At 39.3% G+C, this 27,255-nt stretch overlaps 3 protein-coding genes across 4 annotated transcripts in view; 2 read left to right on the top strand and 1 right to left on the bottom strand.

Moving 5' to 3' along the window:
• Positions 1–671: 671 nt before the first annotated feature.
• LOC118798350 (collagen alpha-1(I) chain-like) lies at positions 672–5,947 on the top strand. Its single transcript, XM_036557781.1, has 5 exons — positions 672–924; positions 1,791–3,560; positions 3,733–3,793; positions 4,549–4,599; positions 5,500–5,947. Exons 1-5 carry the CDS (start codon positions 687–689, stop codon positions 5,555–5,557), a joined length of 2,178 nt encoding a protein of 725 aa, XP_036413674.1. The 5' UTR covers positions 672–686; the 3' UTR covers positions 5,558–5,947.
• An 8,397-nt stretch (positions 5,948–14,344) lies between these two features.
• LOC118798099 (cell wall protein IFF6-like) lies at positions 14,345–19,165 on the top strand. The gene is made up of 5 exons (XM_036557441.1): positions 14,345–14,521; positions 16,033–17,238; positions 17,416–17,476; positions 17,957–18,007; positions 18,966–19,165. Exons 1-5 carry the CDS (start codon positions 14,362–14,364, stop codon positions 19,030–19,032), a joined length of 1,545 nt encoding a protein of 514 aa, XP_036413334.1. The 5' UTR covers positions 14,345–14,361; the 3' UTR covers positions 19,033–19,165.
• A 3,001-nt stretch (positions 19,166–22,166) lies between these two features.
• The window catches only part of LOC118798078, a 7,166-nt gene continuing 2,077 nt past the window's right edge, over positions 22,167–27,255 (bottom strand). Inside the window, exons 2-6 of one of the 2 annotated variants that reach the window (XM_036557411.1) lie at positions 26,444–26,625; positions 24,569–25,102; positions 24,004–24,469; positions 23,414–23,471; positions 22,167–22,647 (exon numbers count right to left, since the gene is read on the bottom strand). In XM_036557411.1, the coding sequence (XP_036413304.1) occupies positions 24,144–24,469; positions 24,569–25,102; positions 26,444–26,612 (1,029 nt within the window). In that variant the 5' untranslated portion in view covers positions 26,613–26,625 and the 3' untranslated portion in view covers positions 22,167–22,647; positions 23,414–23,471; positions 24,004–24,143. Of the gene's footprint in view, positions 22,648–23,413; positions 23,472–24,003; positions 25,103–26,443; positions 26,626–27,255 lie in introns of both variants that reach the window. The other variant, XM_036557409.1, reaches the window with a different exon arrangement.

Raw genomic sequence — 27,255 nt, 5'->3', positions numbered from 1 at the left:
CAGTTTGAGAACCAGCACTCTACAGAACCCTTTTTGGCACCTTTATTATTAAAAATGTAAGCCATCTCTACACTAATGTGGTGCTGGGCACCCATAATTACAACTTACAGTGGCGTATAGTATTACTGTTAGCAGCCTTTTGCTTTTTAGTTATGTGCAGCTTGGAACACTCTACCTATAATCACAGAACAGGTTCCAGTTTGCTGTCCCATAAACTCTCACATCTTGTTCGTGAAAGTAGTCTAAAAATAGTTCAGGGATCTTTTGTAATGAATGGAAAACATCTACTCTCTTCTCTGAAAAAAAGCAGCAATAAAGACCTTTTAAAACGTCTTTTCTTCTTTACTTTTTTCAGTCTAGGTTTATTGTAGCTTTCAAACACTCTTTATTTTTAGAATGGCATCCTATAACCCATCTATTGGCTGCACTGAAAAGCAGCGAGAGAACAGAAAAAGCAATAATCTTGACACCAAGCCAAGTTTTTTAAAACATGATGCAGAACCGCTTTTACAAGACACTAGTCTGGCAGGTGAAAAATAACACAAGCCCAATCTATAGATCTTTTGCATTCTATACATACTACAAGCCTGATTTCCTTGATCCTAGTGACTCAGCAGAAGCAGAAGTGGTAGTGCAGGTAGGAATGTAGGAGGGCTGAAAGGTGTGGAGAAACATGAGAGGGCGGGATGCTAGAGCTTTATATTCCAGGTAACTCACACAGTACCTGCAGAATTTACAGAGGAGATACAATCGTACACAGCATGCAGGTTCGTGTTGGAGTGGAAATGTTGGCGGTGTTGGTGGTGGTGTTACTGGCTCCCAGTCTGACTGAGGGGCTGGTCCTGAACAAATGTGATCTGCAGCAACGACTGAACCTGACCCTGAATGCAACCGTGCCGGACCGCATCAGCGAGGTGGCCAAGAGTGAGTTACTGCTACGCCCTTAAAAAGGCGTTCTTCAAAGATTCTTTAGTTAAGGCAATGGTTATATATAGAACTGTGACAACTCAAAGAACCATTTCAATCCTGGTTAAATGTTTTTTCTTCACGAATGTCTTCTATATGGTGGTTTATGATCTTTCTAAAAATTGTTCTATATGGCACCAAAAAGTGTTCCATTATACTACTGCTACTACTTCTTTGCGTGGTTAAATGTTCCTTCTCAATGTTAGAAAACCTGTTGTATATGGTTCTTTAAAGGGCCTTTTATATTGGTCCTATACAGCACCAAACAGGTTGTTACAAGAAACCAAAGAACCGTTTTCTTGGTACAATACAGAACCCTTTTTGCTAAAAGTACAGTGTGTACCTTTAAAAAGTACTCAGCAAAGCATGCATTGTTGGGGTGGACAGAATAGAAATGGTTCTTCCTGACGTTGTCCTTGTTCATTCCTTATAACTATCTCATATCAAACAAATAAATATTAGATTTAAAATAAAAAATGTGTACTGAAATGCATGACAAACATAACAAGATGTTAGCACTAAAACCTAAAAAACTGAAAATAAGTTGCAATAGGTGGTGCTCAAAAAGGCTAGGGGGAAAGCATAAGCACAATTACAGGACAATAACACTGTAGTACAACAATGTAAAAAAATCCTATCAAAGGCTAAATCGACATCTGCCTTGGCTGATTCACTATTCATTATTCACTGGTTGCCTGTCTATATCTACATGTACAGCACTGCAAGAAACAAAAGCCTTCATTACTTTATGAACAGTGCTGGATAAATGATGAAAATGGATGGCAACAAAGTAAGGATTAACATTTTTTTTTCTTCTTTTAAAGTTGTGTGCCATGCAGAGTTGACTTCTGGCCTCAACACCAGCGCAGTCAACCAAATCCCTGCTCCATCTTTGCCACCCCCTGTGTCTAACTCTTCTCCAAGTGCTGGTGGTCGCCCTGATGCTGGTGGTCATCCTGGTGATGGTGGTCGTCCTGGTGCCAGTGGCCGTCCTGGTGCTGGTGGCCGTCCTGGTGATGGTGGTCGTCCTGGTGCTGGTGGCCGTCCTGGTGATGGTGGCCGTAAGCCCAGGCATGCACAAGGACCCTTCAAACCATCTTTGGCACCCCCTGTGTCTAAATCTGCTCCTGGCGCTAGTGGTTCTCCTGGTGCTGGTGGTCGTCCTGGTGATGGTGGTCGTCCTGGTGCTGGTGGCCGCCCTGGTGAGGGTGGCCGCAAGCCCAGGCATGCACAAGGATCCTTCAAGCCATCTTTGGCACCCCCTGTGTCTAACTCTTCTCCTGGTGCTGGTGGTCGTCCTGGTGATCGTCCTGTTGCTGGTGGTTCTCCTGGTGCTGGTGGCCGCAAGCCCAGGCATGCACAAGGACCCCTCAAGCCTTTTCGCCCTCGTCCACACCATGATGACTCTCAAGAAGATGACTCAGTAGGCAACCACACTGACATCTCTCGTCCTGGTTCATCTATGGCTCCCTCTATGTCCAACTCCACTCCTGGTGCTGGCGTTACTCCTGGTGCCGGTGTTACTCCTGGTGCTGGTGGTCGTCCGGGTGCTGGTGGTCATTCTGGTGAAGGTGGTCATCCTGGTGCTGGTGGTCGTCCTGGTGCTGGTGGCCGTAAGCCCAGGCATGCACAAGGACCCCTCAAACCTTTTCACCCTCGTCCACACCATGATGACTCTCAAGAAGATGACTCCATAGGCAACCACACTGACATCTCTCGTCCTGATTCATCTTTGGCCCCCTCTGTGTCCAACTCCACTCCTGGTGCTGGTGTTACCCCTGGTGCTGGTGGTCGTCCTGGTGATGGTGGTCGTCCTGGTGCTGGTGGTCGTCCTGGTGCTGGTGGCCGCAAGCCCAGGCATGCACAAGGATCCTTCAAGCCATCTTTGGCACCCCCTGTGTCTAACTCTTCTCCTGGTGCTGGTGGTCATCCTGGTGATCGTCCTGTTGCTGGTGGTTCTCCTGGTGCTGGTGGCCGCAAGCCCAGGCATGCACAAGGACCCCTCAAGCCTTTTCACCCTCGTCCACACCATGATGACTCTCAAGAAGATGACTCCGTAGGCAACCACACTGACATCTCTCGTCCTGGTTCATCTATGGCCCCCTCTATGTCCAACTCCACTCCTGGTGCTGGCGTTACTCCTGGTGCCGGTGTTACTCCTGGTGCTGGTGGTCGTCCTGGTGCTGGTGGTCGTCCTGGTGATGGTGGTCATCCTGGTGCTGGTGGTCGGCCTGGTGATGGTGGTCGGCCTGGTGCCGGTGGTCGCAAGCCAAGGTCCCTCAAGGAAAGAGAAAGATCCCCCAAGCCTTTTCCCTCTTTCCAGCCTCCTGCATCTAATTCTTCTCTACCAGGTCCCAGTTCCAACAATTCCAAAGTGAACCAAGAACAACATGACCATGACCATGACCGCAATCATGAACATGGTGATCGCAAGCCCAGGTCAAACAAGCCCAGAGGTGAAACAAGCCACGAAGAACTCGAGCAGCACAGTGATGGGGTGTGGACGCTCTACGGGTTGTTCCAGTTGGCAGACCGCGTCGCTTGCGTGTCAGGCAGCAAGCCTTCACTCAATCTTTGCGGACTGAGCTGCGATAGTGAGTACATTTGTTTATGGTGCCTCTAGTTTCTCCTCTTTTTGTAGCAGTCATTTTACTTTAATTTACTTTGCTATACCTTTAGGATTGCAATTGTTTCTTTGAGAAAGGGCTGTGAACGAATGAAGTAAGGGCATCTTTACCTTATTTAAAATGTAATCTCTCTTTAAAGGGCTGATTGATGACGACATCACTGATGACATTGCCTGTGTCGGGACCATCATTAACAATGTGTAAGTAAACAACAGTGAATTTCACAAAAAACTCAACATTGCATTAAAACTATGTGTGTATATATGCAAAGGATGTGTGACAAAATATGATTTGTCTTGATGCCACAGGCCTACTTACTTCTATCATACGTTTCTTTAAGGAGAATTCCGCTGATTGTTTTACATTTCTGCATGATTCAATGTCTGAGATGTACGTTTTTTGGTTTAACGTGAAATGGTGCACTGTAGACTTAGTGACTTCTAGTGACTTTAAAGATTTCTTTAGACTGGTTTTGGTGGAAACCAGGGGTCACGATGTCCACAACACATATAGCAATATAGCCATTTTATTTACTATCAAAAACCACCAGTGAATCTACACATCTTCTGTGTTTTATATGTAAAGTTGATGATGGTAAAATAGTGGTTAATCTGGAAAAATACGTTTTCTTCGGGTATTATTTACTTACATTATCCTGTATGTACCCCTCCACCATTGATGGGCACCTTTTAGGCTGCAACCTTATCTCGTGAAACAGTGTCAGCAGCAGGCAATGCTATCATAACCATTCCACGATTCATGTAAGGTAGCTTTTAGAGGAATTAGACACTTCAGACTTCTGGTTCTTATCTCCTCCACTGCGAACAATTTCGAATGACTTTGCTTTGAAATCTTAATGACTGAAACATGCAGAATTTGTGAAAAATCTGCGGAGATCCATAATAATTGCTTATTTTAATCAAATCAAATAATAACTTGCTTTATATCTCTACAGGATGGCAAATGGCAATGTTCGTACAGAGGCTAATAAGCTCATCAAGAAGATGTAAGTAAAAAAACGATATCTGAACCTGATATTCATTCATAACAGTCTAATGTATAAAATGAACTATGCCAAAGAACCAAAAATATTGTTCCAAGACTACAAAATTTGAACATAATATATTCAACCCTTCACTGTATAGATTATGAAATGCACTTGGAAAACTGTTTTATGGTTTTCCAATTAAAAATGGCATAATTAACAGAGAGATATTTTATGGCGTTCTTTGCATTTTGTTGCCATATGGCAACAGTGTATGACTGTAGAACTGTAATCTACAACACATACAGTGGGAGTAAACTAATATACTGCCAATGAACACAGCCAGATTTATCATACAGGTATGAAAACAACACATGCATAACAGCCAAATATGCATAAATGTTTTAAGAACACAGAAAGGAGTATGAAAATAATTATACTAATAAAACCATCAAGTCCACTTCATTTCTTCCTTCACTCCTATTGTATGCATTGCAGGTTGTAGTTCCACTGTTACATGATGTTGCCACGTGGCAACAATAATATTTTATTGGTTTAATATAAATTAATAAAATCTACGATGGTTTTATTAATGAAAAAGAAATTGTAACCTCCCTCAAAAAGCATGCCATAAGGAAAAGAAAAAATCTTTTACATGGTAGACAGACAAAAAATGTAAGATGTCACTGTTGCCATATGGCAACACCATGCTTACAGAGCTAACGTGTGTGTACATTTTGAATGCATTAGATATAGTAATAAAGTGTGATAATAATAATGAAGTACATTAGTCCTTTTAAGGTCTATATATATATAAAGTGGAATAAAGACCAGCTGGTCTCAGTGACCTTTTGCCTGAAAGGCTTATGAACTTTATATTTATTATCTTTGTGATCTCACCACTGATTATCTTTTTTGCAGGTATGATCTGATCCAGCAGAGGGAATGTGCCAACGTCCAGTTCCTCCCTGGTTGTTAGTCATGATCACAACGTGACAGATACATTCTGATCATCATAGTCAAAACATGACAGATTCATTCTGAAAATCAGCTTCCTTCTGAAATTCTATCTAGGCCAAATCTATGTTCCTTAGAACTCCTTCCAACTTCTTATAACATTAAAACCTGTCGCAATGCAAGTTAAACTGGTCAAAGTCTTGTTTACATAAGGCCAGCAAGGTCTGGCTGATTGAAATGATCTAGTAGGTCCCTGGCAAGTCAATGTTGTTACTGTGTCTCTGATGTTGCACAAAGAAGTTTAAAATAAGTGTCAGTCAAGAAGATGGTTTTATTTTCTATTCCTAAACTAACTGTAATGCTGATTTTGTTTTTCCACTTTAAAATAAATATATACATTATTTATGTTTCAGTACATTCTCTGCATGAAAACTTTCATGTTGTGACATTTTTCAAAAATATCTCTTTCCTACACGAATACAATGGAAATACACACCTGCTATTTTAATCCTTTGACCACATAAACATGATTGATATCTTGAAGTTAATGTCTGAAGTTGATGTAAGTAATACCAATTAAAAAGAAGGTTATGTAGGAAGAATACGTAAGTGAGGCTATAATAAGAATGTAATTAAATAATTATTTTTCTTGTATTTTTGTCCTATAGTCGTATTTTTGTTACATATCTCATGTAATGTCAGGATGCAGACCGCAATCTTGAACTGCAAGTTCTAGATTAAGTCTGAATCAGATTCATTTTAAAGGTCAAGTACACTGGCATGCACTATGCTGTAAATCAGAATTGTAGCCTATACTTTACAACAGTTTTTAGCAAGTTCACTTGTTTTAAAAAAATAAACTGATATTTTACTCAAAGAATTCAAGTTTCCAGAAAATAAATGTAATTGAAGTTCAGTGAGTGGACAAATGAAAATCCCCATGTTACTCGATATATTCCTGTCGACAGTGTAAACTTGTCTTGGCAGAACTAGTACTTACCTAGAAGAACAACAAAGAATATTAATGTTAAATTCAAATTCAATATAAATATCCACAGTGCACAGTACTCACTCCACAAAGAAAGCTCACGGGAACACAGGCTGACTCTGCACTGAACACAGGTTGTAGAGATATAGACAGAAATCTCACTCAACACAGATTCACTCTACACAAATAACTCACAGAACACAGGTTCACTCTACACAGAAAACTCACAGAACACAGGTTCACTCTACAGAGAAAACTCACAGAACACAGGTTCACTCTACACAGAAAACTCACAGAACACAGGTTCTCTCTACACAGAAAACTCACAGAACACAGGTTCACTCTACACAGAGAAAACTCACAGAACACAGGTTCACTCTACACAGAGAAAACTCACAGAACACAGGTTTCACTCTACACAGAAAAACTCACAGAACACAGGTTTACTCTACAGAGAAAACTCACAGAACACAGGTTTACTCTATACTCTACACAAAAAACTTTTTAAACACTGTGTCCACTCACTGGTCACCATGTTAATGTGGAAAGCATGTGAGCAGAGCTTTGGAAACAACCTGCAGGTTTCTCCAGCAGGGAGCACTATTACGACACAATTTGCCGAAAATCTGCAGCAGAAGCTCATGAATGCATGTGTTTTCTGCAACGTTTATTATAATGGCAGGTGATGAAGATATCAAAAGATGTTGGGATAGTCAGTATCATATTATTTAATACATGAGATTTATTACAGATTTTAAAAGTATATAAAAGAGTTAATGTTAAAAAAAGCATATAAACTAAAATAGAACAGAAAGTAGAACAAAGCTGCCATGAACAGCATGTATTTGTTTTGGGGTCAGTGGGGCAATATTATCAATAATCATGATTTTTTAACTAGTAAATATTGTGCCAATTGTTTCTAGACATCGTCCAGGCCTAGACCGGACTATTAAAGAACAAGGTGAAAGGGGGCTAACAAAGTATGCAGAGAAACAGATGAACTACAGTCTGTAACTGTAGAACTACAACGTGAACCTATATAGTAAGTGGAGCTGATAAAATGGACAAAGAGTGGGGAAACAAGGAGGTGTTCCTAATAAAGTGCTGAGTGAGTGTATGTCTGTTTTTAAGGTTCAGTTTGCATGCCCATGGCCATAAGACCAGTTACTACAGACAAAATGCTATGAAGGACACTCTGCTATAAAGAGACGATATACTGCTTCGATTATCTCTGTGAATAAAGTTTCGATTTAGACAGCTGGAAAATCAAATGATGTTTCAGAAGAGGTTGAAGAATCATTTTCAGTGCTTTGCAAAAATGTTAAATGTCTAGTAGGGGCAGCAAGAGACAACCAAGACATCACAACAAGCACAGGTCATTTGGTATCATAGAGAAAGTTGAAGTTACACCACACAGAGATGTCATGTATGTGTAAGCATGTATAATATTGGATCTAATCAACCGTGTTTGGAAAACTACTTTGTACACCTTGGTAGATTCTACTGCACTGAATATATTACTAAACCATATTCACAATTGTAATAAGTCAGATGTTATATGCAATATTACACAGACTATATTCATACTAAGGCTATATGAGAAAGAAAAACAAATCTATAGGCTCAGTGTAAGTTTCAAAGCAGTGGAAATTTGCTATTCAAAATGGAATCACTCATTAAACTGCACTGCCTTTTTCTGAATCATGCATTGAGGTCATTTTAACTGTGGTTCACAACAATTATGATCATTATCTAATAAACAAATGCAACTCCAGTTTACAGTGGCAAGAAAAAGTGTGCAAACCCTTCAGAATCTCCTAGTTTTCTGCATTAATTGGTCATAAAATGTGAGCTGTTCTTCATCCAAGTCACAAGTATAGACAAACACACATAATTACAATCTTTCATGTTTTCATTGTGCACATCAATTGAACACTCAGGGCTGGGGGAAAAAGTAACTGAACCCTTTGATTTAATGACTTGTTGAACCCCCTTTGGCAGCAATAACTTCAAGCAAGTGCTTCCAGTAGCTGTGGATCAAACCCGCACAACATTCAAGGAGTATTGGACCTTACAGCACTGCTTCAGCTCAGCCATACTCTTCAGCTGTCTGGTGTGAGCAGCTCTTAGCCACAGCATCTCTGTTGACAAGTCTTTAACTGTTACTCTAGGGTTCCTTTTTACCTTATTAAGGTTTCTGTGTTGTGCTTTCAGAGAGGTCTTGGCTGGGCACCCACTTCTAGGGACAGCAGACAGTATTAAATCATCTGTGGACTGATGAATACCTAAACTCTTTGAGATGACTTTGTAACCCTTTTTAGCTTTGTGGTAATCAACAATTATTGATTGTAGGTCCTCTGAGATCTCTTTTGCGAGGCATGGTTCATATCAGCAGATGCTTCTTGTGAACAGCAAATCCAAATATTTAAGAGGTTTTTGTAAGTCAAAGTAGCTCTAAGCCACACTTCCAATCTCATTTCACTGACTGGAGGCTGGGTTTGGGGCCAGCACGGTGGCGCAGTGGGTAGCGCAGTCGCCTCACAGCAAGAAGGGCCTGGGTTCGATTCCCGGCCAGGTGACCAGGGGCCTCTCTGTGTGGAGTTTGCATGTTCTCCCCGTGTCTGTGTTGGTTTCCTCCCCCAGTCCAAAGACATGTAGTCAGGCTAATTGGACATGCTACATTGCCCCTAGGTGTGAATGTGTATGTCTGTCTGTCTGCCCTGTGATGGACTGGCGACCTGTCCAGGGTGTATCTTGCCTTCTGCCCCATGACAGCAGGGATAGGCTCCAGTGACCCAGAAGGATAAGCGATTTAGATTGTGTGTGTGGGTGTCCAGGTTTGCTAGCTCTTGACTCCAGTTAGCTTTTGTTGAAGTCATTAGCCAAGGGGTTCACATACTTTTTCCAATCTGCGCTGTGTTTGAAAAATGTATTAAATATGGACGATACATTATGTGTTGTTATTAGTTTAAACTGATTGTGTTTATTCTTTATTGTTACTTAGATGATGACCAGACCATATTCTGAGACCTGATTCTGCCACTGCTTGCCAGCCTGTAGATCTGTCCCTGTCTAAATGGCTACATTGGCTTCAATGTATGTTTCCAGGAAAAACCTTTAACTGATACTTGCTCCAGAATAAGTTTTATCAGAATGACTCAAGCTGGTGAAGTCAATGGTTAATCTGCATTTGCTACTGTTTTTTTTGTAGGAGGAACGAACCTGCAAATCGAATTTCGAACTCATTAATGTCTGAAATATCTGAAATTCTAGATATTTTGGTCTATACACAGCTGAAAAATCAAATGTTTTTATTCAAGGCTTAAAAGGCTCAAGGCAGAATTATTTTCAGCTTCAGCAATGAGCTGCAAAGATATAAATCGTCCACTGGGGGAACAACCAACAACAACACAAGTATCTGATGGACCACAGAAAGTTCAAATGACACTAAATGAACACAGTGATGCCATATATGTATCACTCATCACCTATACTTTATAAAAAAGTTGCTAAATGGTTTGGATGTACAGTTCTAGTAAAATCCTTTACTTGGTATAGAAACTTTACCTAATGTGGAGGTTCCTAAACTTTAAAAAGATGAATCACACCTCATGTATAAACATGGTTCATCCGTTTAAAGGTTCTTTAGGGAATCAAAGGTGGTTCTTCTATTGAATGACACAAAGAACCATGCTGGCAACTTCATTTTATGAGTGTATGGAATGTAGAGTAGTTTCATTTTCAAAATGAAGTAAAGTTTCACAACTGGTTCTGTCTGTACAACATCTTTGTATGTCTCTTACCATACTAGAAATGGTGGGATCTTTGTTTTGTTTTTTTTTTTTAATGCTGTTAATGTGCTAACATGTAGAGGTATATCTGGACCCCTTTATCAGCACTGAGCTCTTTACACATGAATATGATGTGAACACGTGTGGAGGTTTTTCACCTTGTTGTTTAGGAGAACTGCTTGTTTTGTCAGGTTGTTCCAGACAGACTCAGAAAAAAAGGCATTCTTTCTTGCACTGAATAGGCTTTGAACTTCTCTGAAACCCTTTAAACTCTCCTGAACTCTTCACCAGGATGTAGGTTACAGTATCATCTTTTTAGCACAACTTGTTAAACTGCCTCAGCCTACACAAGAATTCATAGTAGATAGAATAGCATAATGTGGGGAAAAAGGGTTTATAACAATAATTTACTGTACTACCAAAACTATGTGTACAACACTGTTCAAATACTACTTCTGCAGTTGTTCTGTTAGCATTATTTCTCAGCCCGTAATGTTTCCTGTGTAACCACTGAGCAGTCAACAAACATTTTTACAGCCTCAGATTATTGACCAGGGTATATTTTGGTTTGTCCATCTGAATTTACATGACCAAATCGTAAGGCAAATTATTTAGTAACTGCATGAAATAACTGTAAATTTTTTATTTATTTATTTATTTATTTATTTTTAAAGCTCCTCTCAAATTAACAGAACGTGTTTTATGATCATACATATTGCTATATGCTTACAATTTACTGCTGAAAGCCAAAAATCTTAGATGCTCTTAGACGTATTTTTCTCTAAAAATAATTTTTACAGAGCAGATCACTGAAGAGACGCCATCTGTTTATAGTTTATAGCCCAGATTTGTGGAAAAATGGGTCGACTTTCAGTAGACAAAAAAATTGTGAGTTCAGCTTCTATAAGGGTTTAAGAGCCTTTATTTTTGATATCATAGGCTAAATTTATTGTCAGACATGATAAACACTAAAGGATTGCTTGTTTATTGTAGATTGTCAATTATAACCCTCAGCTGAGTAAAGCTAAAGACATTGGGTCTCATTAACCAACTATTCTTAAGAAGAACTTTCTTCGTAAAACTCACAGTTTTCACGAAGATTCTGACATTTACCAATGTTTTCTTATTTGGGATTTGTTCTTAGGTAAGAACAGAATCTACACACACTCAAGAGCACAAAGGTGTGAACAGTTCTGCGGTTTAAGAACATCTGATGTGGACCTTTCTTAAAAACAAATTTGAGAAAAAACTTAGGAAGATACTGGTGAATGAGGCCCATTGTCAACATATATGTGTCCACTTTTTCTGCTGTCTAATTTTGTGTGGAGTTTAATGAAATTTCAGTTCTGAAAACACTTTTTTATGTAAATGTAGCATATATAAAATACATTATTAAACAGAATGGCGTGTCTTTGCTACATAGGAACAAATAAAGTGATGTGCCAGATGTTTTCTATTGGTGGAAAGTCTGGACTGCAGGTTTAGTGTTGTCTTGCTGAAATATGCAAGACCTTCCCTGAATTAGACGCTGTCTGAATGGGAGCATATGTTGTTCTAAAACCTTTATATAGTGTTCAGCATTGATAGTGCCTTTCCAGATGTGTAAGCTGCCCACACCATAGGCACTAATGTAACCCCATACCATCACAGATGCAGGCTTTTGAACTGTGTGCTGATAACAAGCTGGATGGTCCCTCTCCTCTTGAGTCTGCAGGACACGGCGTCCACGGTTTCCACAAGGAATTTCAAATTTTGATTAATCTGACCACAGAACAGTTTTCCATTTTGCCTCTGTCCAAAAGGCACTATCAATTTCCTTCGGGATCAATAAAGTATCTATCTATCTATTTTGGCCCAGAGAAGACGGCGGTGTTTCTGAATCCTGTTGACATATGGCTTCTTCTTTGCATGATACAGCTTTAACTTGCATTTGTGGATCGCACGGTGTTTACCAACAACAATTTCAGGAAGTGTTCCTGAGCCCATGCAGTGATTTCCAGTACAGAATCATGCCTGTTTTTAATGCAGTGCCACCTGAGGGCCCGAAGATCACAAGCACTCAATATTGACCGTCGGCCTTGTCCCTTGCGTACAGGCTTTTCTCCAGATTCTCTGAATCTTTTGATGATATTATGTACCGTAGATGGTGGGATATCCAGTCTTCGCAATTTTACACTGAGGAACATTTTTCTGAAATTGTTCTACAATTTTTAGATGCAGTTTTTCGCAGTTTGGTGAACCTCTGCCCATCTTTGCTTCTGAGAGACTCGGCCTCTCTAAAATGCTCTTTTCATACCCAGTCATGTGAGTTTGTTGCAAATTGGTTCTTCCAGCTGTTTTTTTTATTAGTACCACTTACTTTTCCAGCCTTTTGTTGCCCTTGTCCCAACTTTTTTGAGATGCGTTGCTGCCATCAAGTTTTTCATGAAATGGTAAAATGTCTCACTTTCAACATCTGATATGTGTTCTATGTGCTATTGTGAATTAAATGTGGGTCTATGAAATTTGCAAATCATTGCATTCGGTTTTTATTTACATTTAATTACATTTTACACAGCGTCCCAACTTTTCTGGAATTGGGATTTTACATTAAATATAGTATATGTGATCCAGCAAACTAATATTCAGGTTGTTTTCATGTTGGTTTTTAAAATAAAGTATAAAAGTTTTGCAAAAGTTTAATGACAGCATTTGTAGTCTGAGCTCTAAAAAACTGTTTTGCCAAAGATTTATGAGATGTGCATGAATGACTGAATGCATATTTTACTCAAGCAAAATTTTGTTCATGATTTGGTCCATTTTTATATGCTGTAATCACATCTTAGTTTATCTAGTTTATGCCTAGTATTTGTTTCATTATTTTTATTGTTAATTTAGCCTTTTTTTTCGTTCTGTTTGACTTTTGTTACAGTTACTAACTGTTATGAAATGATGTTAATGGTGTTATAATGTTACAACAATGTTAATGTTTTTATGTATCTACATGTCTTTTGTTATATATGTTCTGTGAGCTTGCCTGAGCACAAATCTGAAGAAATCATTCAAATCAAATGACTAAAAAGTGAGTTTTATCTCTTCATTTATCTTATTAAATTCTGTCTTTTGGACACACAGGACTACTATAAAAGTTGATTTCTTCTCTTTTAAAATCTACTGTTTAAACATGTTTTAATTCCCATTCTCCTTTACTTTTTACATTTCAATTTGAATTATCTCTGTATTTTTTCATTTGTGAAGCACTTTGAATGACTGCAGTGTATGAAAGGTGTTATATAAATAAACTTGCCTTGCCTTGCTTAACTGCTTTTAAACAAAACAATCGAAATTTCTATTGAAATTTGACTGTGAAATAAAGTATGAAAAACATACATCATTAAAAAAGTTGAGTACTGTTAGATGTTTATCTGATATGTATAACTAAACAAAATTTTAGAACATGTTCTTTGTCATTTTTCCTCATCATAATAATAAATTAGGCTGCTGGTCACGAATGGGCTGATTTGATACTTAGTCATGTATGAATTGCACAGCTCTTCTTGTCCTGTGTGTCTCTTTGTGCGTTTTTACTGGTCTCGACGCAATTCACTCACGTCCCTGCTTTGTTCTCTGCGCTTCTCATTCAAGTCTTCATTGCTCTATTATATTTCAGACAGCAGATATAATCTACGTCTCATATAACCCATTGAAAATGTCCAGTACTTGATGTCGCCGAGCTAAGTTTTGACCTTTTTCCAAAGTCTCATGTTCATACAGTTTACACACACACATTCAGTGCTATGAACAGAGCAGTATTGTATACCTCTTCTAAAAATGAATGTCACGCACAAGTAGAAAAACCTGTTTTTTTTTAAATAACAATAATAATAACACCTGAAAACAATCCAGCGCCAGTCCACCCTGAAACCAATCCAGTGACCTTTTTAGATTTTGCACATCTCTGTGACTCAGCTAAAAACAGACCACTCTCTGGAGAGTTGGGGGACTATATATAACAGCAAACAGTCCGGGTACCTGCACAGTTTACAGAGGAGACACAAACGCAGCAGGATGCAGGCCCGTGCTGGAGTGGAGATGTTGGCCGTGCTGGTGGTGGTGTCACTGGCTGCCCGTGGAGGTGAAGGACTGACCAAGTGTGAGCTGAGACAGGAACTGAACATGACTCTGCCTGCAACCGTGCTGGACCGCATCAAAAATGAGATGGCCAAGAGTGAGTAAACTGTACATTTCGTCATACACGTATCTGTTTATGGTGAAGGTGACTGTCATTAGCATTAAACAGGCATTAGAGCCAGAATCAGTTTGACCAAAAAGACTGAGTTTATCTGTTTTAGGTCTTATTATATTTTGTAGGCAGAGAGTTTTGAACTTGAATTAAATTAAAAAATTGTGAACTGAAATTTGAAATTTTCAAAATCCAACTCAAATTTTGAATTAAGTACTGTAAACCTTTCTCCTGAGCACCATGAAAGCCAGTATGAACCAGTATCAATATATATATATATATATATATATATATATATATATATATATATATATATATATATATATATATATATGTACACACACATACACCTTCACATTGTGGGTAAATTTCATGATGAATGAACCAAAAGCCAAAAGTCTAACCTTAACAAATCCCACAAATCTTAAATCGCTTTATCTACATGTCAACCAAATGCATTAACCAGGGACATCACTAAGGCTTTACTGGGGGGATCTGGGTGCAAGCCTCCCCAAGGAGATTTTTTTTAAACAGCCCCAAATGCTTTTTCATCATAAACTTTTAGAGACGCAATAGGCATAAAGACTATAGATTAGTACCTGATCTGACCTGCTCCTTCAGCTCTGTCAGCCTCCTTCACCTTACTTCTCTGCCTCTCCTCGCCTGTGTTTAGTTACACATTATTTTTTATTAAACTTAGATTTACAAAAACTCAAGACTTAATTAGAGATGAATCTGTTTAATTTAATGTATGTTGGTGTACAGGTAGGTTTTCTTTGCTTTTTTTAATAAAATACAAGCTTCTACTTTCTAAAATTAAAGGAAAGTTCTAGGTGATTAGAAACTATTTTAACTTTTTTAACCATTGAGCTCCATTCACCCCCATTCATTGGGGACTCACTCACGGGCGCCCGCTGCTGTTCTGCAGCCCTGTTTTTGATATAACGGGGGAAACAGGAAGAGGCCAGGCTCCTCATAAACCGGCTCTGTTACAACTTACTATCTCTGATATAAATGGGTGAGCAGGGGGTTACTCTTTTACCCGATGCAAAGTAGCAGAGGGTTGCCCCCTGCTGCGTTGTGAATAACCGTTGAAAAATGAAGCATGAATGAGAAAAACTACTGGCGATTTGAATTAATAATGTACATTTATTTAATGGGGCTAAATAACGTTAGAGGGGGACTGAAGTACCCCTAAAACTGGTCTAATGATGTCCCTGATTGGCATCCTTGGTAAAAATTACCAACCCTGAATGCTGGAATGTTGGAAAAGTGGATAATAAAGAAAAAAAATTAAAAAGTTTAAAAAGTAATTCACATAAAGGCAGAACTGCGCAGAAGTAAGGTTACTCATGAAAAAAATTATGCACATTTGAGTCCAGTGAATTCACTGCATCATTATTTTCAATGTGGCAAGACGCTGCAGTGTTTGTTCCACCCTAACATTCAACATTTCTTTTTCTTGCCTTTCAACATCTCTTCTCCTGTTTCTGCAGTTGTGTGCAATGTGGAGCTGATTACTGCCTTCAATACCAGTGTAGTCACCAACATCACCTTTCACGAGAAAAAGCACGGTTCCCGCCATGCTAGGTCTGCATCAAGGATGGCCAGTGAGGAATCCAGTGAGGAATCCAGTGAGGATGCCCCCAGTAAGCCTAAATCTGGTTTTGGTTCTTCTACGATCAGACCAACCACCTCCTCAGAGGGCAATGTATCTTCAACTGGAAGTACTCGTGGTGCACGCCGTGTCAGGTCTGCACGTGGCTCAAACGGTAAGGAATCACATGCGAATGAGCACAGTAAGCCTCAACCAGGTTTTAATACTAGTACAGCCCACCCCCAAAGTAATTGCACTGGAAGAGGTCATGATAGACGTCATGCTAGGTCTGCCCACGGGTCAAGCAGTGTGGAATCCAGTGAGGAATCCAGTGAGGAGTCCAGTGAAGAAAGCATGGTCCCCAACTCTGCCAGCATCACTCCACCAACTGCCAGCATCACCTCACCAACTGATCCCCATGGTAATGATTCTTTCCCCAGAGGAGATCATGGTAGACGTCACGCTAGGTCTGCCCACGGGTCAAGCAGTGTGGAATCCAGTGAGGAATCCAGTGAGGAGTCGAGTGAGGAAAGCATGGTCCCCAACTCTGCCAGCATCACTCCACCAACTGCCAGCATCACCTCACCAACTGATCCCCATGGTAATGATTCTTTCCCCAGAGGAGATCATGGTAGACGTCACGCTAGGTCTGCCCACGGGTCAAGCAGTGTGGAATCCAGTGAGGAGTCCAGTGAGGAGTCCAGTGAGGATGACATCATCCCCAACTCTGCCAACATCACCTCACCAACTGATCCCCACGGTAATGATTCTTTCCCCAGAGGAGGTCATGGTAGACGTCATGCTCGGTCTACATATGAGTCAAGTAGTGTAGAATCCAGTGAGGAGTCCAGTGAGGAGTCCAGTGAAGATGACATCATGCACTACTTTGCTCACATGACCCCACCGACTGGTCCCCAGGGTAATGATTCTCTCCCAAGAAGAGGTCAGGGTGAACGCCATGCTAGATCTGCACACAGGTCAAGCAGTGAGGAATCAAATGACCCTGAAGTGTGGACCCTCTACGGCCTGTTCCAGCTGCCAGGCCCAGTCGCCTGCACCTCGGGATCTGGATTCTCTCTCAACCTCTGCAACATGACCTGCAACAGTGAGTACATTTGGAACATTCCACCTCAGTCGGCACAAACACAAAATTACTTAAGTTTAACAATTACATTTGCAAATTCAATGTACAAATTTTCATTTATTTCTCTTACACAGATTTTTTCACTAAAATGAGAGCAAATTAAATGTGCAGCTCACTGACTAAATTTCCTCCTTAAAGGTCTGTTGGACAGTAACATCACAGATGACATATCCTGTCTGGGGACCATCATAAACAACTTGTGAGTAAAAATCAGTCAAGCTAACAGTTTTTACAAAAATACTTAAATTCCTACCATGGTTATTATTGCTATTTGTTTTTTAATGTTCAGTTTCAATGTGTTTTAAGCCACATTGGCTGTGACTGCTAATGTATTTTAGTTTTACGCTTAATAGTGTTTAGATTTAGTATCCAATTAAGTATGATGAAGCAGTTTTTGTTGGCTTTAACAATTTAAATTACACTTTTATGTTACTGTACTTATGTTTAGGAAAATTAGTTTTTAATGCATTTTAATTTTTTTCTCTGTTGGTTTTCACTTTTTGTCTTAGTTAAAATAACACATAATATAAGCCTATAGCAGCCTAAATAAAAAGTGGTTAAAATAGTTGTATTGTGTTATAAACCATCATGACAATAACTGACTTCTGGTCTATTTGCCTTAATTTTCAATATCAAACATTTAAAACATTTCAATGTTTTGTGTCATGAATCACAACAGGCTGCCAGCAGGCAAAAAACCCAGACGCGCTGAAAACGCCTTCCTGAAACTGTGAGTAGAAAATATATCAAGCAAGCAAACAGTCAGTTAGTTTGGCCCTCTTTTCTGTTTTGTCTTCAGCATCCAAACAGATTTTCCTCAGTTTATCTGCTGCAGTCAATAACCCTTTAATGTAATTCACAGAAAACTGAATTTTTTTATAAAAAGTCTTAGCAACATGCAATATTGTATATTGAACAACCCCATCAAATGACGTTTTGTTGATTTTGAAAAGTGAAAATAAGTGAAAAGAACACATCCTCTACAGAGAACACACTTACATACGACATGTTTCTGCTAATTTTAGTGCACAATTTCTGTTTATTTAAGTTAACAAATTGAAAAAGATAAACCTTATGGTAAATATAGAATGTGCCATAACTTTTGCACAGGCCATGTTTTATGTTCTATTTATTTATTTTATTAATTAATTTTTATTTATTTATTTATTTGCTGTGTTTAACATATTGGAAAAAAGCATAACATATAAAACGTACCCTATGTTTTGCACAATCTATGATTCAATGTAATTTTTAATGTTAAATTCAGTAAATAAACAGTAATCGTCTATTAAAATGTGCAGAAGTGTGTTCTCTGTAGAGGATATGTTCACTTTTTTCCACTTAGAAAATCAACAAAACACGTCATTTGATGGGGGTGTTCAAACATTTGCATACGACTGTAGTAGTATGTTGTACTTTTAAGGACACACTGCACAGTTATAACCACAACAAAGACATTTTCTTGCCAAAGAACCTGAAGAAGCTCTGATTGAGCACTGAGCCTTTACTCTGGTAAAATGAACATCATGTGGAGAGAATGGAAGAGAAACATTCACATAGTGATTCATAGCAGAGTACAGTATTTGATCTAAGCTCTAGAGACATCAAAAGACTGTAAAGAAACAGCTTGAAATACCATAGAATGGCTTTAACATACAAAATCTCTTCGTTTGTTTTCTCTGTTGCAGTTTCGGTGCTCTCCACAAGAAGGAGTGCAACACCGCGGAGAACTCCCAGTATTTCTCCAGCTGTTGATTCTGTACCTGATCCTGATTGGCTCCTGCTCTTTACTGGAGGCCTGGAAATGTCCCATAGCTCCTAGCTACTCCCAGCTGAAACTACTGAAATGAAATGAATGATGAAATTAAAATAAATTAAACTGCATATATTCTTCGGTCAGTGTCTTCCTCTGAATTTCACATGCTGTTACTGGGGCCACTTATTGCTTTATTAATATTTATTGACAATAATCATGAAATCTTTAGGTGCAACAGTGCAGGGCAGCTCATTTTCTTAACAAAAACAAAGACGATTAGTCACGCTGAAAATGTTTAACTACTTGTCTTTTCATTAAACATTTAGTCGTCATTACTGTTACTTTTTTGCCCCCTCATGAGTAAAAGTTTAGGCACCCCTGGTCAAATTACATATTTTTGTCGGTTTTCTAAGTGAAAGTAAGATAACACATCCTCTACAGAGAACACACATCTGCACACTGTTTCTGATTTAACATTAAAAGTTACATTAAATCATAAAATGTGGCCCGTGAAAAACATAGAGTACATTTTATATTTAATGCCTTTTCCAATATGTTAAACACAGCAAATAGAAATTTTCCACTAAAAGTAACTTAGTGTGTCTCTGTAGAGGCTGTGTTAACTTATTTTCAGCATAATGTGATTTGATCAGGGGTGTTCAAATGTTTGCATACAGCTGGACTGTAAAATACTTTGGGTATTAAGTAATAAACACTTGTTTTTTTCCTTTTAAACAATAAGAATAGCTATATTTATTTGTTTGGGCCACCATTTCTAGCTGTATTACTAAATTTTGTGGTCCCCAGTCCCTTGTGTAGTCTACAGGGATGAATTACCAACTGGGCTTACGTGTCCTGGGACCCCAACCACTGGGGGTTCTTGACCTGCAGAGATTTCTAATAAGACGCCCTGGACGTCATAGTGGAGAGATTTATCAACTCAGATTTTCTGTACAGTGGTGATGACTGGAACCAGGTGTCATAATGTCTACAAGACAAATACAGTGGTGAGCCATAACTAATAGAGCTAGGCCTTCAATTTGGGCCATGAAGGGAAAAAACTGCTACAACAATGCATTGGGGTCAGGGGGGAGCTGGAGGGTCTGTCAACACAAGCCCCATACTGCTGCTCCATGATGACCAACCCACATAAACTAACCCCACAGCCCAGTACACCAAAACACACTCAACACACATTTGAACTAAAGGGCAACAAGAACAATAGCAACAATAACAACTTTTACAGTCCCTTTGGCAGAGGGGGCAGGACGCATGGCGTAGCTCTACATACCACGCCTCTAGAGCCCCCTCTGCAAACTGGAGCAAGTGGCAGCCGCCACAATACTTTAATCTTGCAATAGTTTCACAGTGACTCTTTGAGTAGTGAGCTCTGGTATAGAGCTGCCGCCACTGTTATCCATTTCCAACAACTCATTGATTGGACTGCAGCTCGTCTTCACAGTCAGTGATGTATGTAGAACCTCCAGATGCTTTTTCAGTGATTCCACTGATAAAAAATGAACTAAAAATTACAGACGTGTATGTTTTTGCTTCCAGAAATCATATAGGCCTTCTGGGAGGTGGCAGGGGTGGTCAGTGCCACCCTCACACTGAGCATGGCCAGTCTTTCGGTGACCCTAGTTAAAGTGAGACAGTCGGCCATCATCAAGTGAAGCAGTCACTTCAGGAAAGTTCCTCTGCTTTGTGTGAATGGTTTTATGGCAAAAATCTGCCATGAGAGAAGTTACCAATCAGTTATGAAATGATGCTGCATTCAGTGATCAGTGTATCTCACAGACGAGTGAGCGCTGCTCAGAACCTTAACGTTATTCCTGTTCGTTTTGCTTAAAAAAGTGGCGAGCATCAGCGCTCTACACAACTAAAGCAACTAAATAAATAAATAAATAATCAGTGTATTACAGTATTTCCCGTTACCTGCAGTGCTCTATATGGATTACTGTAACATTACTGTAACTGAAGATTTTAAACAGAGTATAAATACAGGGAATACAATGTACTACATTATTCACATCACATAATTGAAAACAGGATAAAATCACTTCTGGTCTTTCCAGAGTGAAACTGTATTTAAAATGTGGTTAACTGGTCAATAGTGCTATTATTTTAATATTCATAGAATTATGACCACACTAATAATTTGCCCAGTGTGCTTCAGCAATTGCATTGCTAGTCTTCGGAGAACTGGAGACATGGACACCAGAATCCCACAAATTTGTATTCAACTTAGCCGCACCCTAGGTGGGCTTGCCGAGATGCTCGGCCACATCAGAGGTCTGAGCCAGAGGAATTTAGAGTGCTGTAACTCGGCGAAAATACAAGTAACCAACTTCAAACTCTACAGAATCGTTGGGCCTTATGTCCCCCTTTTCAACGACACATGACTTTTTATTGTAGTCTTCGGGAAAACAGAGTTAACAACGTTCGATATCTGATCTTTGAAGCACTATAGATCAGCCGTTAAACGTTAGAATGAAGCCAAACTCCACATGTCAGTAGAAGGTCATGTGTCTTTTCCAGTGAGCCAGGGATCAAATTGCTAGCCTTCAGGAAACCAGATGGACCCAGAGATGGACCCCAAAATCACCAGGCTCTTTGAATTTATGTGTGTACAGTTGTTCAAAGCTGTGTTTGCTAGTCACGTATTGGCTAGCGTTTTGAGTTCTGCCTGAAATTTGTTGAGTTTAAATGGTCACTACTGAAACGATCACTACTGAAACATTTGGTAAAGTTTGGGTAGTGTTATGATTGTTTTGGTAGGGACAAAATCAAATGTTCTATCATTTATTTTAATAAAATAATGGTAATCAAGGTTTAGGTTCAGTCAAAGGGATTTAGTCTAAAGTCAGTTAAAAGTCTGAAATGAGTTTTCAACTCTATACACACATATAACTGAATATAAACATGTAGGGGATGAACAGTGTGAAGTCATTGAAAATGTGTTATTTTATATGTTCTTCAGAGAAAATGAGCGAAGGCCACGGAATCTGGGTCCCACAGACCTGAATACCACACAAGGGTTATTAGAGTAGCTACAATGAAAGAAACACTGTCCCATCAGGTCACAGACTTTCAACACAAAACACAATGTAATGCCTTAAGAACAGAAGTATAGAAGCTTTATTTAAACTGTTTGGATACGTATTTAACTACAACCACACAAAACCATAGAGTCAGTACAGCACACAATGTTCCGGTGATAAGATCAAATCAAACTTAAAGTAACGTCAGTGTTTATTTTGCACTGTGCTGCAACATGAAAGCCAAGTTCTGCCGGCACCCACTGCATTAGAAGTGCTGGAATTGCAGCATTACTGCAAAACCAGTCAGGTTTTATACCATGTCATCTGATTTCTGCTGAGATATCAAGGCTGAGTGTTATAGAACCAGAGCTCAGTCATCACAACAAACCATAAACATGTTTTGGGTCATAGATATTTTTTGCTTAATGCATCTAAAAAGCTGGAATTTGGAGTATCAGGAGTATCAGGATGACTTCAGAATACAGTCATAGAAAGCAGTTGTATTAGTCACACGTTTCAAAGTAGCCTGAGAGCTCCTCAAAGTGACACTCCTCTGCGACCGTTATTTCCTCCCTGTGAAATACAGCAAAGTGTCAATCATGAGCACCGTACATCATTTATTTAATGTTTTAAACATTTTTAATTTTCTTTGAACTTCTAATAGTAAACTATTAGAATAATAATCTAGACTCCAAATTTGAAGGTAAACAAGTTACTTGAAACAATTGTGTTTATATTTTCTGACACAGAATGAAGCATCAAAGTTAAATATGCTACTAAATATTTCAACATTCTAAATATGCATATTAAAAATACTTTGACTAAAGAAGAAACTTAGGCTGGTAGTGATAGGAACCAGGAGTTGTGATGTCTGCATAGCAAATATAGCCATTTCCCTTACTAACCAAAGCCATCAGTTGAACCTACATGTGTCTTCTGAGTTTTTATATGTGATGTTGATGATTGTTGATGAGTTCATTTTTCTTTGGGTTCTATTTTGCCTTAAATCACCTTGTGTGAATGGATTTGGAAAAATATTTTTTGCAGCGATGCCACAGCCTTCCATAAGCATAGAATATAGAGTGTAATGCCCTCTCTGGGTGGGTATGATGGTCCTCCCTCTCATTCCATCAGTAGCATAATGCTAGCTGTCTGTTAGCTGATGCAACAGAAATGGCAGTTAGTGCTCTCCGAGCTTGCTGAGCCCAATTTGCTTTTAAGCAAAAGTAACAGTGCTACCTTGCATTAGCTTTGTTGTAAATGCGTTTTTGAAGCTAGCTCAAGTGTATGTGTGTGTGTGTGTGTGTGTGTGTGTGTGTGTGTGTGTGTGTGTACATACAGTTGTTTCAAAGTCATCAGGCACTTAATGTCATCACTGATGTCATCATTAATCAGAACTTGAAGAAGAAAAGTAGAATAATAAGAAACTTGGCACATACGATAGAGCAAAAAAAATGAGCAAAAACAATTATGACTAAACATTTTCTAAAAATGTACTAAAATTCTGTAAATACAGTTGTGTGCAAAGGCTTGGGTGCCCCAGTCAAATTCCATGTTTTGTTGATTTTGTAAGTGGACATAAATTAAGGTGTCCTCTGCAGAGAACACACTTCTGCACATTTGATACACAATTACTGTTTCATTTAACATACTGGAAACATACTGGCCTGTACATATTTTATATTTCTTGATTTTTTTGTAATGTGCTAATAGAAACAATGCCATATTTAAGTGCGTTCCCCACAGAGAATGTGTTAAATTTCAATCAACAAAACATACAACTCTATATGTCAACGTTATATAGAGAACCTAAAACTGCTTTTGGTAAAATTTGACTAAACTTCAGTGTTTTTCTAAAATAGTATATAAAAAAGGTGTAGGTACAGTAAATGAAGTAAAACATGAGAATATATACTGAGCTGTGCTCACCATTACAGTCCAGCTCACAAAGATTCCGACTGGGTTTTGACTCTGATTGGCATGCCACATCATCACTCAGCTGGAATATTCCATACAGGACCTTGTGGTTTTGACTAGGATCATAAGTCGTGTATGGTCCATCGCCAAGATCAAGATCTTGTTCTTGGGGGTTCAGACAGAAGTTCTCGGGAGTCCACTGGACTTTTTGTGAGCTTGAATGAGGACACTATTTTCCTCTTGAACAGTAGATTCCAGTACTGTTTGTATGAGAAATGTGGTCTTATACCTGATCCTTCACCTGAGCCTTCTCCAGAATCGTAACCAGGATAAAAAGTCTCATCAATAGGATACTCTGGTGAGGATGTGGATGGCACTACTGGTTGCTCAGTATGATCACCTGATCCATGTCCAAGATCACTATCAGGATAAACAGTGTCATCAATAGGATACTCTGGTGTGGAGAAGGGTGGCTCTACTGGTTCCTCAGTGTAATCACCTGATACATGTCCATAACCACTATCAGGATGAACAGTGTCATCGATGGGATACTGTGGTGTGGAGAAGGGTGGCTCTAGTGGTTCCTCAGTGAGATCACCTGATCCCTCAGGCGCTTCTCCAGATGCCTCTTCTTTGGAACCCTGACCAGAATAATCTCCAGAAAAATCTATTATTTCACCTGATGCCTCTCTAGTTTTGATTTCATGTACCTTCTCCTTCCTGTGATCCCGACCCTGTCTATCTACAGAGTGAATTGGATTTCGCTCAGATGGTTTGTTATCCTGTGTGGAAGCTTCAGCAAGTCTTTCTTTTGGTTGGCGACTGGAGCTTGCAGGAATGAAATCCTCAATCACCGCTTCCGGAGGGATTGATAGCTCTTCAGCCACTTGTGTTGAAATCATTCCCTCAGGAATCAAGGAAGTTCCATCAGGATTTTCAGTGACCAGTGTTTCTTTTGAGAACATGTCTTCAAAATAATCTGCAATCACCTCTTGTGTTGGCCCATTATCTATGGGAAAACTACGTCTGATCAGACGTCTAGGTCTGGAGGGGTCAATTATGGTCACAAGACTAGTATTAAACCTTGAGGTTGCCTCCACTGTGCAGACCCCTGCAGAAAAAAAAGACAGAGAGAGATGGTAAACTCAAACTATAGGATATCTCTGACTGAGCATATAAAACATTGCAGGTACACTCTCAGAAATAAAGGTTCTAAACTGTCATTGAGGCAGTGCCCCGTCTTGTCACTGGGGTGGTCCCCTCAAGGGCACATCTCAGTACCTTTAGTCAGGGAACATAACTGTACCATTATCCACTAAAATTATATTTTCTAAGTTGTATTGACTCCACACACCCCGTCTCGTCTCCAGGCTTTTTATTTTATTGTTCTGTTAGGTTATGAAAATAGATACAAATATGTACTTTTCCACTGGATAAAACATATTTATGGGACACAATTGGATCCCCTTAAAACCCCTGTTGTACCTTTGAGCGTACATCTACATTGTTTGTACCTTGGTGAACAAGAACTTTACCTGAACAGAACCTTTATTTCTAACAGTGCATGATAAATATAACCAGAATTTCAAATAAAACTAGAGAGTAAGGCAAAAAAGAAAGTTAGAACTTATTCAGAATATCATATTCAGATTATTACCACTATACTTAAAGTGGCATAATGTAATATTTGGAGATTTGGAGACCTCTCTGGTGGAAAAGTGTAATTGCATGCAACATGAGGAACAATATTTGTAACGTGGGGCTGTGCTTTGGGCCTCTTCCTCCTTCCTTCCATACCTTGTGCAGCTTTAAACTGCCTGTAATGTTAATACAGTATATGAAAGAAGTACCATTAATGAGTCAAGATGGGAAAAAACATGCTAAAACATGGCATGTGTGCTGCTGCGAGTCGGCCTTTAAAGCCTGAAATAATCGTTTTAAGTGTTAAGTCGGGAGTATTTTGGATCACATCATATTTTGGGCACGTCTTTACGTATTAATATCCTACGCAGTGGGCTCAAAAAGAAGATCTGGCTCGATGTTTAGATGTCAAATACAAAACCTAAATTACACTGATGAAGATATTTCAGAAGTTCTTCACCAAGTTTTGACTGAGTTCTCTATGAATACTCTTTCAACACACTTTCAATCATCAGATTCATCCGCTCAGGGAAGGGGTCTCGAAGCACAACCCAGTTTACAACATGTTTTTCGACACATTGTGTGCAATTACACATTTCCACCAGAGAGGTCTCCAAATCCCCAAATTTTACATAGTGCAGCTTTAACTGAGCTTTTTTGACACATTCATGTTCTAGAAGATCAGTATGCATAACAGTAAGGACATGACACTCTGTAGAGGATGTGTTAATTATTTTCAATTAGAAAATCAACAAAAGGTCATTTGACTGGGGGCATTCAAACTTTTTTGTTTAAAGGAAAATGAACTTACATTTAGCAAGGTTGTTGTCAGCAGTGACACTCTGCAGCGCCTCAAAGGCTGCCTCCAGTTGAGACTTCACCTCACACTTACTCAACATGCTTCCTTCAGTCCAACCCGAGACCAACATCGCCACCATCAACACTGCCAACATCCCTGATGACGGAGATGCGTTTCCCATTACTCTCCACTGTCTGCACACAAGTACACAGTGGAACAAAATGCATTATTATTATTAACATTAACGGTTTTTGTGTTTATGTAAAAGGCAAGTGTGTACAAAGCAGACTGGATTGTTTGCGGCTTTAACTGCAGCGCAGTTATTGTACTGCACTTATGTATTGTATTGTATTGCACTGCTCTGTGTTTAACTCTGTTCCTTTTTCTCTAGGTGTCAATAATGACTTTCTGATTCTAGCAGTATCTGAGCTCAGGACTGACTTTCTCTCTAACCTATTGGTAACCAGCAAAGATACTTTCTCTGGATAGTCAAAGCACTTTTTGTAAGTCACTCTGGATAAGAGTGTCTGCTAAATGCTGTAAATGTAATGTAAACTGCAAATAATCAAACAGGGTGAGACGACAGAAGAAAGCATTCACTCTGAAGAATAAGATGGGAGAGGCCGAGACAAACCCCTGTGACGCATCATCATATTTGCAATACTTGAACAAAGACTGTTGATAGTGAGGTGCCCCTTAAACCAGGGGTCTTCAATCCTGCTCCTGGAGAGCTACCTTCCTGCAGAAGCTAGTACCTACCAGAGTTTGCCACACCTGCTCCAGTGAACCAGCCGCTTTCCAAGCCCCCTATTGGCTGGGTCAGA

Source organism: Colossoma macropomum, unplaced genomic scaffold, assembly GCF_904425465.1.
Source record: "Colossoma macropomum unplaced genomic scaffold, Colossoma_macropomum, whole genome shotgun sequence".
NCBI lineage: Eukaryota > Metazoa > Chordata > Actinopteri > Characiformes > Serrasalmidae > Colossoma > Colossoma macropomum.
Note: the sequence above shows the minus strand (reverse complement) of the source record. Positions and strands in the feature narration are given on the sequence as shown.